This window comes from Oryx dammah, unplaced genomic scaffold (genome assembly GCF_014754425.2).
Source record: "Oryx dammah isolate SB20612 unplaced genomic scaffold, SCBI_Odam_1.1 HiC_scaffold_26, whole genome shotgun sequence".
In the NCBI taxonomy this organism is placed as follows: Eukaryota; Metazoa; Chordata; class Mammalia; order Artiodactyla; family Bovidae; genus Oryx; species Oryx dammah.
The window spans coordinates 81509182-81522588 of NW_024070210.1; the positions used below are offsets into that span (position 1 = coordinate 81509182).

The 13407-nt window shown below is 38.3% G+C and overlaps 1 protein-coding gene across 2 annotated transcripts in view; it reads right to left on the reverse strand.

Moving 5' to 3' along the window:
* Positions 1–12041, reverse strand: part of BBS4 (Bardet-Biedl syndrome 4) — a 49568-nt gene extending 37527 nt beyond the window's left edge. Inside the window, exons 1-2 of one of the 2 annotated variants that reach the window (XM_040227403.1) lie at positions 11402–12041; positions 1976–2027 (exon numbers count right to left, since the gene is read on the reverse strand). In XM_040227403.1, the coding sequence (XP_040083337.1) occupies positions 1976–2027; positions 11402–11425 (76 nt within the window). In that variant the 5' untranslated portion in view covers positions 11426–12041. The remainder of the gene's footprint in view (positions 1–1975; positions 2028–11401) is intronic. The other variant, XM_040227404.1, reaches the window with a different exon arrangement.
* Between the last annotated feature and the right edge of the window lie 1366 nt (positions 12042–13407).

Consider the following 13407-nt stretch of genomic DNA (forward strand, 5'->3'; position numbering starts at 1 on the left):
CTATTCCTGCTTTCTGGAGAGTTTTTATCATAAATGGATGTTGAATTTTGTCAAAGGCCTTCTCTGCATCTATTGAGATAATCATATGGTTTTTATTTTTCAATTTGTTAATGTGGTGAATTACATTGATTGATTTGCGGATGTTGAAAAATCCTTGCATCCCTGGGATAAAGCCCACTTGGTCATGGTGTATGATCTTTTTAATGTGTTGTTGGATTCTGATTGCTAGAATTTTGTTGAGGATTTTTGCATCTATGTTCATCAGTGATATTGGCCTGTAGTTTTCCTTTTTTGTAGTATCTTTGTCAGGTTTTGGTATTAGGGTGATGGTGGCCTCATAGAATGAGTTTGGAAGTTTCCCTTCCTCTGCGATTTTCTGGAAGAGTTTGAGTAGGATAGGTGTTATCTCTTCTCGAAATTTTTGGTAGAATTCAGCTGTGAAGCCGTCTGGACCTGGGCTTTATGACCCAGCAATCCCACTGTTGGGCATACACACAGAGGAAACCAGAATTGAAAGAGACACATGTACCCCAATGTTCATTGCAGCACTGTTTATAATAGCCAGGACATGGAAACAACCTAGATGTACATCAGTAGATGAATGGATAAGAAAGCTGTGGTACATATACACAATGGAATATTACTCAGCCATTAAAAAGAATACATTTGAATCAGTTCTGCTGAGATGGATGAAACTGGAGCCGATTATACAGAGTGAAGTGAGCCAGAAAGAAAAACACCAATACAGTATACTAACACATATATATGGAATTTAGGAAGATGGCAATGATGACCCTGTGTGCAGGACAGCAAAAAAGACACAGATGTGTATAGCGGACTTTTGGACTCAGAGGGAGAGGGAGAGGGTGTGATGATTTGGGAGAATGGCATTGAAACATGTATAATATCATGTAAGAATCGAAATGCCAGTCTATGTCTGATGCAGGATATGACACGCTTGGGGCTGACGCGCGGGGATGACCCAGAGAGATGTTGTGGGGAGGGGGGTGGGAGGGGGGCTCATGTTTGGGAACGCATGTACACCTGTGGTGGATTCATGTCAATCTATGCGAAAACCAATACAGAATTGTAAAGTAAAAATTAAAAATAAATAAATAAATTAAAAAAAAAAAAGAAATTAAGTTGACTTGTATATGAAACAAATAAAACATACAATTTCTTTGGATGAAAAAAAAAAAAAAAAACTCTTAGCAAACAACAGGAGCACGCATGCTGCAAAACGGCACATAGCCTAGTGACTATAACTTGGGCATGCAAACAAGAGCAACACACAAGACCCTGGGCAACTCACACCCCTTCCATGTTTCCTCAACTAGCAGATAATAAATAAATGAACAAACAATAAAACAGATGGTCTCTCCTGCTAAATGAAAAGTTCAGGTATTTTCTAATGCCTTGGAAGTAGATAAGACACCCAGTCCTTTAGAACTGGGGGAACATGGAAGAGCATCCAGTATAGTCACTGACAAACTTGACGCAAACCCTCCTAAGACTCCCTAGGTTAACAAATGAAGAAATCTTATTCCTCTATATAATACGTACCTCTATTGAATTTTATTTTTTTAATTAATTAATTTTTACTGTACCTCACAGCATCTTACTTCCCCGATCAGGGATCTAACCTGGGCCCCCGGCAGTAAAAGCGCTGAGTCCTCACCAAGTTAGGCTTCCCAGACTTTTAATAAAACCTCACACTTATTCAACACACATATACATGAGATTATCTGAGGCCTGATCTGTACTATAGGAACTTTATAGTGGTTTTTCCACAAGTAGAAAGTTAGTACACATTTATATGTTAAAATAAAACCCCATTCAACATACTTTTAGGTAAAATCAATCCCCTAATATCTAACAACTTCACAGAATGAAAGCTAGATATGGCAGAATAGAAGAATCAATAAGACAGAGAAATCTGTGCAAATATACAGACACAATGAAATTATATACAGACCTTTTTTCAGCACGGGTTTTTGAGATTCAGCAGACACAGGAAGCTGAGTTATCTGAAACGAAGAAGCCTATGTTAAAGTATCACCATAAATCTTGCTAGCTTAAAGAAGCATTCAAATAAAAATCATCAGCTCTCCAATCATGCAAGTAATCTATTAACTGCATAAAAGTAGAAAGAATTATTTTGAATATGGTTTGAAAACCAAATGTCAAGTTGTACTTTTGCTGTCCCAACTATTAATAATGCATATTTATTATATATACTTACAATGTGCATTTACTATATAGAACTGTAATGCATGATATAAAGTATACAAATAAATGTGCTAAGTTCTTAGACATATTAGTATTACACCTAATGCTATACTGCTTTGCACCCAAACAAAAAAAGTGACAATTTTGATAAGAAGAAGCTTATAAGGTCATCTACACAAAGATGGTCTAGCACGCAATTCTAGGATGGAATATTTTTAAAAAGCCATTATTTAATATCATAGACACACTATTTTATACTATAACTTGGCAGAAAATCTTCAAATGAATTTTTTTTTTTTAAATCTGCCTCCCATGTTGTGTGTAAGAAGCTTCCCAGGTGGCACCAGTGGTAAAGAACCTGCCTGCCAATGCAGGGTATAAGTAAGAGGTGCAGGCTCAGTGTAGGTCAGGAAGAATCCCTGCAGGAGGGCATGGCCACCCACTCCAGTATTCTTGCCTGGAGAATCCCATGGACAGAGGAGCCTGGCAGGCTGCAGTCCAGAGGGTCGCACAGAGTTGGACAGGACTGAAACGACTTAGCATGCATGCATGTTGTACATAAGCAAAAATAATGGCTGAAAATTTCCAGAAGTAATGAGACATGCTAATCTTTAGATTCTGGATGCTCAACCAATTCTAACTAAGTTAAATGAAAATAAATCCACACTTAGATACATCACAGGACCTCGGCAGTGACAATAAGTTCTTAAAACCAGCCAAAGGAAAAAACGTATCACCAGATTATCTGCAACAAAACGACAATTAGACTGACAGGTGACTTCTCAACAACTAAAAACAGAAGATAATATCATTGACATTCTAAGAATAATTAGAATTAGTACCTTACCCAAGAGTAAAGTACTAAGTAAAGTGAATATTAACCTAGACATGAGATCAGCAAACTATGGCTCACAGGTTAAATCCAGCCTATGTTTATATGGCCTGCAAGCTAAGAATGACTTTTACATTTTTCATATTAAAAATTTTTTTTAATATTTTAGAACACATGAAAATTATATAAAATTCAAACTTCAGTGTCTACAACCAAAATGTTATCAAAACAGTAGTTACACTCACATGTTTACATATTGCCTATGAATGATCTCCACTGTAAGTGCATAACTGACTTACTGGTGACAGAGAATATATGGCTCATGAAGCTCAAAATATTTACAACTGGCCCCCTAAAAAACAGTTTGTCAACTCCCAATCTGAACTTTTACACCAATCAAAACTAACATTCAAGAACAATGGCAAAATTTAAAAGTCTTTCAGACAAAATTTTAGTTTTTATAATTTCTAAATAAATTTTTAATGAACATACATTAGGAAAAATGAAAATAAACTCAGAAGCAAGGAGTAGAACAATTAAAGGAACTGGTAAAATAAAGTATAAGCATCTACTTACTGAATAAAACAAACAAAAAGTATAATTTGTGGGGCTGAACTGAGATATACAAAAACTAAAAAACTGAACAATGGCATAACTGGCAGAAAGCAATGGGTAATAAAACATTTGATGATCCCTGTATTATTCAGGTTTAAATATGAACTTTAAGTTAAATATATATTATTTTAAAAATGTGAATACTCTCTTAAGGAAGATGAAAGTCAGAATAGGAGAAAAAAAATGAAATTCTCTAGTTAAAGACAGATTGCCAGAATTTTTTTTTTAATCTAGATATATGCTATTTTGTGTAAAGAAACATCTAAAACAAAAGGGCAAAGGAAAACAAAGTAAAAGGGAGAATAGATACACCAAAAATACAGAGGCAAAAAGGAAAAGTAGCAATATTAACATTTAGACAAAATAGACTTCAAGAAAAAAGCTTCATCAGGAAAATGAAAACAAATTAAAACAGATTGAAAACTAATACGGAAAGGGCAAATTTTAAAGCCTTTAAAAAAATCCATAGGGTAGGGAAGTCTTCAACAAGATATAAAAGCACAAACCAATTAAGACAAGACATAAATATTCAACTACATTGCAATTAATAACTTCTGGGGACTTCTCTGGTAGTCCAGTGGTTAGGACTTGGTTATTTCAGTGCTGTGGCCTGAGGTTCAACCCGTCAGGGAACTAAATAAGACCTCCTGAGCTGCGCAGCACACCCAAAAACTAATAACTTCTGTTCCAAAAAGGAAGTAAAGACTGAAGACTGAGGGAAGATATATGCAATACAAAACAAAGCTAAAAAAGACAAGTAACAGGCAGTAACTGTAAGTATTACAAGTCAGTAAAAAAAAACAAATATTGAGGTAGAAAATTAAATAAAACACAAGACCTAGGCACTGCAGAGAAAAGGAAATGAAGATAACCAACAATACTAATTACTAATCAGGGAAATGTAAATTACTATCATTTAAGATTTCATATCCACCATGCTGGCAAAATTTAAAGCTATAACTATAACAAGGATGTGAGCAATGGGAACTGGTGGTGGAAGCATAAATAGCTACAATCATCTAAAAATTTCCCATAAGCTATAAAGTTAAAGACGTATGTAGCCCATAAACCAGCAATCAATACATTTCTAGGAATACTCTGGGGGAAACTGTTAGATCAGGAGACATATACAAAAGTGTTCATAGCCAGGTCTGAGATACTAATTAATTTTGCACCCTTAGTACTTCAGTTGCCTTACCCTAGTCCTGGCCCTGTTCACAGCAACATTTTTTTTTTTTAATTAAAAACCAGAAGGGAAAAAAAAAACAACATTAAACTCATGGAAACACAAAGTAAAAAAGTCCTTGCCAGGTGTTATAGGATGAATATGGTCTAAGGATCTAATGTATAACATGGTGACTATATTTAATAACACTGTACTGAATAACTGAAATTTGCCAAGAGAATAGAATTTAACCGTCCTCATACACAAAACAGGTGATGGGTGTGTTAATTAACTCAACGATGAGAATCCTTTCAGTGTGTGTGTGTTTGTGTGTGTGTGTTTGTGTGTGTGTGGATGTGTGTGTGGGTGGGTGGGTGTGGGTGTGTGGATGTCTGTGTGTGTGTGTGTGTGATGGGTGTGTTAATTAACTCAACGATGAGAATCTTTTCAGTGTGTGTGTGTGTGTGAAATCATCACATTGTATAAATATATAACAATTTTATTTGTCAATTATACCTCAATAAAGGTGGAAAAAAATCAGAAATAACCCAAATCTCTATCTAACAGAATGGACAAGTAGCATTTCCCTATAAGAATATAACTCATAGCTTGAAAAAATGAAAAAACATTAATTAAAAAAAAATCAATATATTGTTTAAGGATATTAAGTATAATAAAAGCTATAATAAAAACCAAAGAATAACATAAAATTAAGGAACGAGTTCATTTCTCATTAAAAAGAAGAGGAATATGCAGCATGAAAGAGACATTTAGGCAAGTTTGTTTTTAATGACTCATTTCTTAACATGTGAAGTGTAAGTTTTCATTGTAGAGTTGATATTTAAACAACAAGGGTTTGAATTCTGAGAGTCCACTTATATAAAGATTTTTTTCAATAGTAAAAATATTAAATTTAACATTTAAATTTCTGTATAATTTATATATTAAATACTTAATATTTATATATATTGAATATTTATAGTAAAAATATTGAGTATATTTCAGTAGTAAAAATATAAACATATCCCAAGACTGGTTAAGTCTACAGATGCAAAGGAGCTAGGGACAGACAGGGCCACTGTAAATTAGACTTAGATTTTCAACTGTGCAGAGAATAAGTGCCCCTAATCCCCATGGTATTCAAAGATCAACAGCACTGTTCTTTAAAACTTTTAATAACCTTTTATTCTTTCCTAACAACCAAAAGAAACCTCAAAATAAAAAAGAATTTATAATTTGTTCTTTGAGTTATTTATTATCTTGATAGAACAAACATAGAAAACTTAACTAATAAACGAAACAATCCATTTTTAAATGGGCAAAAGACTTGTAGAGACACTTAAAAAAGATATGGATGAATAAGCACATAAAGAAGTATTCAATATCATTATTCATTAGGGAAATACAGATTAAAATCACAATAACCACTACTACACATCCACTAGATGAGCTAAATTCTAAAAGGTTGACAATACCAAGTGTTAAAAAGGATGTGAAAAAACTGAATTCCTCATACATTCACTGCTCATAGAAATGTTAAATAGTATAGTTTAGCCACTTAAGGCAACAGTTTTAGGTTTTGTTTCTTTTTAAAGCATAAGCTTACCATATAACATAGCAATTACTCTCCTAGAGAAATGAAAAACACAGGCATGCAAAGATTTGTATGCCAATAATCACAGTGATATTATTCAAATAGCCAAAAACAGTAAACAATCTAAATATCCATCAATTCTTCTTAGAAATAAAAAGTTACAAACTTTTACTGTTACATACAATATGAATGAACCTCAAAATACATGCTAAGTGATTCCATTACATCAAATTGTAGAAAAAGCAAAACTGTGCAGACAGAAAGCAGATTAGCCATGTGCTGGCGTTAGGAGTACACCTATAGTTAGGTCTTAAGGGAACTTTCTTGAGTGATGGACATAAGTGAATGGTAGTGACAGCTGTGCAACTATATAAATTTACTAAAACTGATCAAACTGTACACTTAAAATTAGGTAAATGTTATGGTATGTGTATTATACCTCAACAAAGCTGGCTCAGTTCAGTTCACTTCAGTCGCTCAGTCATGTCCGACTCTTTGCAACCCCATGAACCGCAGCACGCCAGGCCTCCCTGTCCATCACCAACTCCCGGAGTTCACTCAGACTCACGCCCATCGAGTCAATGATGCCATCCAGCCATCTCATCCTCGGTCGTCCCCTTCTCCTCCTGCCCCCAATCCCTCCTAGCATCAGAGTCTTTTCCAGTGAGTCAACTCTTGGCATGAGGTGGCCAAAGTACTGGAGGTTTTAGCTTTAGCTGAAAAGAAATCCCAGGGTTGATCTCCTTCAGAATGGGCTGGTTGGGTCTCCTTGCAGTCCAAGGGACTCTCAAGAGTCTTCTCCAACACCACAGTTCAAAAGCATCAATTCTTTGGCGCTCAGCCTTCTTCACAGTCCAACTCGCACATCCATACATGACCACTGGAAAAACCATAGCCTTGACTAGACGAACCTTAGTCAGCAAAGTAATGTCTCTGCTTTTGAATATACTGTCTAGGTTGGTCATAACTTTTCTTCCAAGGAGTAAGCGTCTTTTAATTTCATGGCTGCAGTCACCATCTGCAGTGATTTTGGAGCCCCCAAAAATCCAAAATTTTTTTAATCTAACTGGGATTTTTTTAACTTTGGGGAACATATTAATTAGAGAGTCTTAAGTGGTCAGAAAGCACTTTCATGAGTCAGCAGTGCTTCTTTCTGCACAAAGTAGAATTAAAATAAATTACAATTTTTTGAGGAGTCTCTTTCTCAAAAGATCTTCCAGGACATTCTGCAAAACAAAGGATTCTCTTAGCCCACTCAATCTCATTCATAACTGGGAGATACATATAGTAAGTTCCTTACTTTTTTTTGGTTCTTCCTTCATCTTTAAGGAGCTCTATGATTATTTATTCATCTAACATTCATGTTAGATGATATATGCTATCACTTGATATATGCTAGGCAATATATTTGAGCAAGTAGTAGCAAGTAGTAATTCTTGCTTTCTGTTCTGAAAGGTTTAATCTTGTAATTTACAGGAAGAATGATGGGTATTTACACAAATACACCAAAAAAAAAAAGGAATTAGGGAGTTATAAAAATGTTTTTAAATATAAAGCAAGGAAATCAGAGTTATTCACTTGTTTTGTTAAGCTCTCTAAACTATTATATATTCTTAAATAAGACAGAAATATCAGTAACCAGTTCTCCTAAGGAACAAGTAATAATCCTTAGTAGTTTCGGTAGTATATTAGAATTTCTGTGTGTCCCACACTGGACTAGTTATACTTCATTTTGCTGGGATGTCTCCTAGCCTCAAGGTCTTTGCTGCAGAATTCTTAGATTTTTCCTTAAAAATGTGTTCAAAATTCTGAATTTTAAGTCTTTTCATCTTCTTTCCTCCTCTATAAACGCGTATCTACAGATCTACATGTTTTTCCTCTGCATCACAAAATTAACCACACAAGATGGCTGGATGGCATCACTGACTCGATGGGCGTGAATCTGAGTGAACTCTGGGAGTTGGTGATGGACAGGAAGGCCTGGCATGCTGCGATTCATGGGGTCGCAAAGAGTCGGACACGACTGAGCGACTGAACTGAACTGAATATATCCCTGTTAACAACAGGCCCAACATGGAGTCAGGTTTGTTTGCTAAGCCCCAAGTCACCAAATCGAAACTTAGTTTCAGCTCTCCCAGAAATGGAATCTTAAACCAATCAGGAGTCCTCTGATCAGCCTAGTTATATACTGTAACTGACACACCTCTGCCATCCCCTGAAGGAAAGTCCACCTTGCCATAACCAACCCTCTTTTTCTCTACAACATCCTTGTTCCTGCTCCCTTTTGCCTATGAAAGTATTTTATTTTGTACAGCTCCTCAGAGCCCCTTTCTGTCTCCTAGATTGGATGCTATATCACTGAATAAACCCAATATAATTATTAAAATTTACTCTGAATTTTCTTAAACACCCCACTCCATAACTAGTTTTTACTTAAATATACACCACAGAAACCCCTCCACATCAACATATATAGTTCGGACATCCTTTTTAATGGCTGCATAATATTCCTCAGTATGGGAATATCAGAAGTCATCCATTACCCTACTAATGGGAATTCACTGTTTCCAGCTTTTTGCCACTATAAACAGTACTGCAAGGAATACCAGTGGACCAGGTGCTTATGGTTTGATTTTATTTCAATATGATACGGTGGAAGTGGCATGGCTAGGTCCTTTTAATTCTATTACAAGGTGCCATATAACTTCCAAAAAGGATAGAAATTCAAATTTCCATTCAGCCCTAACCTGAAAGATGAGTTATTATAAATTTAACACTGCTAGCAATAAATTTGATAATAATGAAAATGATTAGCTTGCAGCCAAAGTGCTAAATCATATCAAAATAAACCATTCTCTTTAATACACTATCAGGGATTCAAACACATACACAGTGCTATACATAAAATAGATAAGCAACAAGGATTTACTGTATAGTACGAGGAATTACAGGCTTCCCTGGTAACTGCTGCCATGAAATTAAAAGACGCTTACTCCTTGGAAGGAAAGTTATGACCAACCTAGATAGTATATTCAAAAGCAGAGACATTACTTTGCTGACTAAGGTTCGTCTAGTCAAGGCTATGATTTTTCCAGTGGTCATGTATGGATGTGCGAGTTGGACTGTGAAGAAGGCTGAACGCCAAAGAATTGATGCTTTTGAACTGTGGTGTTGGAGAAGACTCTTGAGAGTCCCTTGGACTGCAAGGAGATCCAATCAGTCCATTCTGAAGGAGCTCAGCCCTGGGATTTCTTTGGAAGGAATGATGCTAAAGCTGAAACTCCAGTACTTTGGCCACCTCATGCCAAGAGTTGACTCATTGGAAAAGATTCTGATGCTGAGAGGGATTGGGGGCAGGAGGAGAAGGGGACAACCGAGGATGAGATGGCTGGATGGCATCACTGACTCGATGGGCGTGGGTCTGAGTGAACTCCGGGAGTTAGTGATGGACAGGGAGGCCTGGAGTGCTGCGATTCATGGGGTCGCAGAGTCGGACACGACTGAGTCGGACACGACTGAGCGACTGAACTGAACTGAGGGAGTCAAAAGCATAGGACAATTCTGCCATCACACTCATATTCTGTTCACCTGCAATGAGCACTGAAGAATAAGCTATATTTGCAGCAATGTCATGTTGCTCTTTATACCTTACACTTAAGATTATGCAGCTTAAGTATCTTATGTTTTCAATGTCTAAATTCTAAGAACATTAATAATGCTTTTAATTTTGTTTTTAATTCGTAGCTTAATAAATTGCTTTGGGCTCAAAGTCTGTATACAGAATTTTCTCATTATACTAAAATAATGTGATTTCTCTAAAGATAAACTAGAAAACAGACAGGTATTACTGGCCATGCTCCTCAGTAGCCAAAACTAAGGTATAAAACAGTCTGTCAAAGACTACTATTTTGCCTCCTATATTTTTAAAAAGGACAATAAATTCCGAGTGGGGTGGCAAAAAAGTTGGACACGACTTAGCTACTAAAACAACAACAAATAAGTCATTTTAACAAATCCGCAGAACATGCTTGGAAATTTAACATTAAAACAAGGGAAACAAAGCTTCACACTTGGAACTCTATAGAAATTAGAGCCAATTGTGAATTTACGCCTCCAAAATAACTACTACTGGGTCATCCTGAATTCAACTGAGTTACTCTGTATTAGCAGTTCTGTGGCGGAGAAGGCAATGGGACCCCACTCCAGTACTCTTGCCTGGAAAATCCCATGGACGGAGGAGCCTGGTGGGCTGCAGTTCAAGGGGTCGCTAAGAGTCGGGCACGACTGAGCGACTTCACTTTCACTTTTCATTTTCATACATTGGAGAAGGAAATGGCAACCCACTCCAGTGTTCTTGCCTGGAGAATCCCAGGGACGGGGAGCCTGATGGGCTGCCGTCTATGGGCTCGCACAGAGTCGGACACGACTGAAGCGACTTAGCAGCAGCAGCAGCAGCAGTTCTGTGGAATTTAATCAACGCTTAACTCAGACCAGTTGAATTCCTATATTTGCCAAACCACGGTCCCGACCCACACGCAGAAGAAAGCTTTCAGGATTTGTCTCACTGCCTAATCCAGAGATTAATAGAAACTGTCTCTGCACAGGTGAGAGTGCTTCCTTCCCTAACCTCGTAAGACAGAAAGCATGGGGCGAGTAAAAAAGCCTTTTCTGATGAAAACCTCCCTTCTCTGTCCAGAGCACCCCAAGAGCAACCCCCGTCCTAGCACAGGCCCAGAGCTGGAAAGATCTCAGCCGGAATCCAGGCCGAGCAGTTCCCCGGAACCCGACCGCGTCACCCCGCCCGACCCGCGTCACCCCGGCCCAGCCCCGCATTTCTCCAGCGGCCGCTACGTGGGACACAGGCCACCCGCCTACCCGCCTCTCCGCTCTGCTCCGCCTGGCCCGACCTGGCCCAACCCCAACCCCGGCCGGAAGCCCACACACGAAACAGAATCTCGAAGCTCACCGCAGACAGTCTCTCTTCAGCCATCTTAGGCCCGCCCACCGCTGCGAGGCCGGAAGTTGCCGGTTTCCCAGACGACCAGACAAACGGAACTCGGAGGACTGGGGAGGAGGGGAGGGGCCTGAACAGGGAAAGAAGTAGATCGCCGAGCGGAAGGGTTTGCCTGGGAGGTTGAGGATCTTCTACACTGTCGGAACGGGTCGAGTGCTTTCGTGCGGTCCACTTGGCTCTAAAGGAACCGGTGAGGGAATGCGCAGCCAGTCGTCGCCTTCTTCCCGGCCAGCCCCTACCGCCTCACGCCCTTGTGTGGGCGTTCCTTGAGAAACCCCCGACAGCGCTGGGTACAGCCACTCCTGGCCCTGCCCAGCTTTGACGCCACCCAGCGTTTATTTCAAGCCGCCTTCTGGGAGTCCCGGCTCCCAAGCCCAGACCCGACAGACCCTGTGGCTGAGAACCTCATTTTCGCCTTACATAAAAACTCGTAGTTTTCTTGGCTGTCTTTATCCAGCTAAGGTATTACCCGCCTCGTCAGCCTCCCACTTCTGTTTACGCTAGAGGCTGCAAATCCTGCCGGTGGGCTGTATTTGAATGCAGTCTTGTATTGATCGGAAACTTAAAAATTAGGAGATTTCTTAAGAAAGCCAGAAATCTAGCCTCGGAGTAAATAAAGATCCGACAATAGGTGTGCAGTCCTGCTTGATGGTATAACAGGTCTGAAATTGGCTGCTACCGTAGGTAGCATTTGTTCACCATTCTGCCACAGGTCTGGCTTCCCAGCACCCTTGGGCCGTTTTACATTCTAGCCCCTTGTGTGGTGAATTAAATGCTTCGTCTTTCCACGGGGTGATTGTGAAAATACGTGGGCTGTGGAGTCAAACATGAGTTGTAAATTTGACTACTGCTTAACATGAGCCAGTCATTTCTTTGAGCTTCATTCATTCCAGTACCAAGAGCTATGTGATGAGCAAAATACAGGGGACCCCTGCCCTTACAGCACTACTCTCCAACCTTTTTGGCACCAAGAATCTGTTTCATAGAACAGTTTTTTCCACACAACCAGTGTAGGGGGGATGGTTTGGGGATGATTTGAGAGCATTACATTTATTGTGTACGTCACTTCAATTATTACATCAGCTGTACCGTAGATTATCAGACATTAGATCCCAGAGGTTGGGGACCCCTGCCTTAAAGTGTAGTGAGGAAGTCACACATTAAATAATAACATAAGCAAAGTTTATGAAGAAACAGTTCACTAAAGAAGAAATACAAATGCGTCTTAAACATATGAAAATATAACTTTGCAAGGAAAACATGCAAATTAAAGGTTCCAAGAGATACTTTCTACCTCTTACATTGGCAGAGAACAAAATTTTCACTGAGTTATGAGTAAACATGCATTCTTCCTCTGCAGCTAAAGAGAATGTGAATTGTTACAGCCTCCGTTGACAGCAGTTTGGGAATTATTTCCCAAATTAAAAATGCACATAACCTTTAATTCTAGGAATATATACTATAGGTATAAATGTGGGAAATGGCCTTAAATACAAAGTTATTCAATGCAGCATTGTTTCTAATAACCAAAGCATGAAAACAACCTAAATGCCTAATAATTGAGGTTAAAGAAATTATGATGTGCCCATACCATATGGTACATGAAAAATAAACTATTTACACAGTGATATAAAAGATTGCCACAATATATTAGTAACAGATAAAAACAAAGTGTGGGAAAATGTACATAAGATCTGTGTTAATAAAAGAGAAGGCAAAAATAAAGAGGGATATTATATACATCATTGCTTATATACTCAAAATATCTCTGAAAGGATATTCAAAATGCTAAAACTAAGTACTTGTAAGGAGGAGAAATCGGTAGCAGAGACAGGGAAGGGAAGAGACTTTATACCCTGTTACTATTTAAATTTTACATGAAATGGATATTCCAATAATAGAGAAAATTGAAGGAACAACATAAGGGACTTCCATCGTGGTCCAGTAGTTAAGACTGC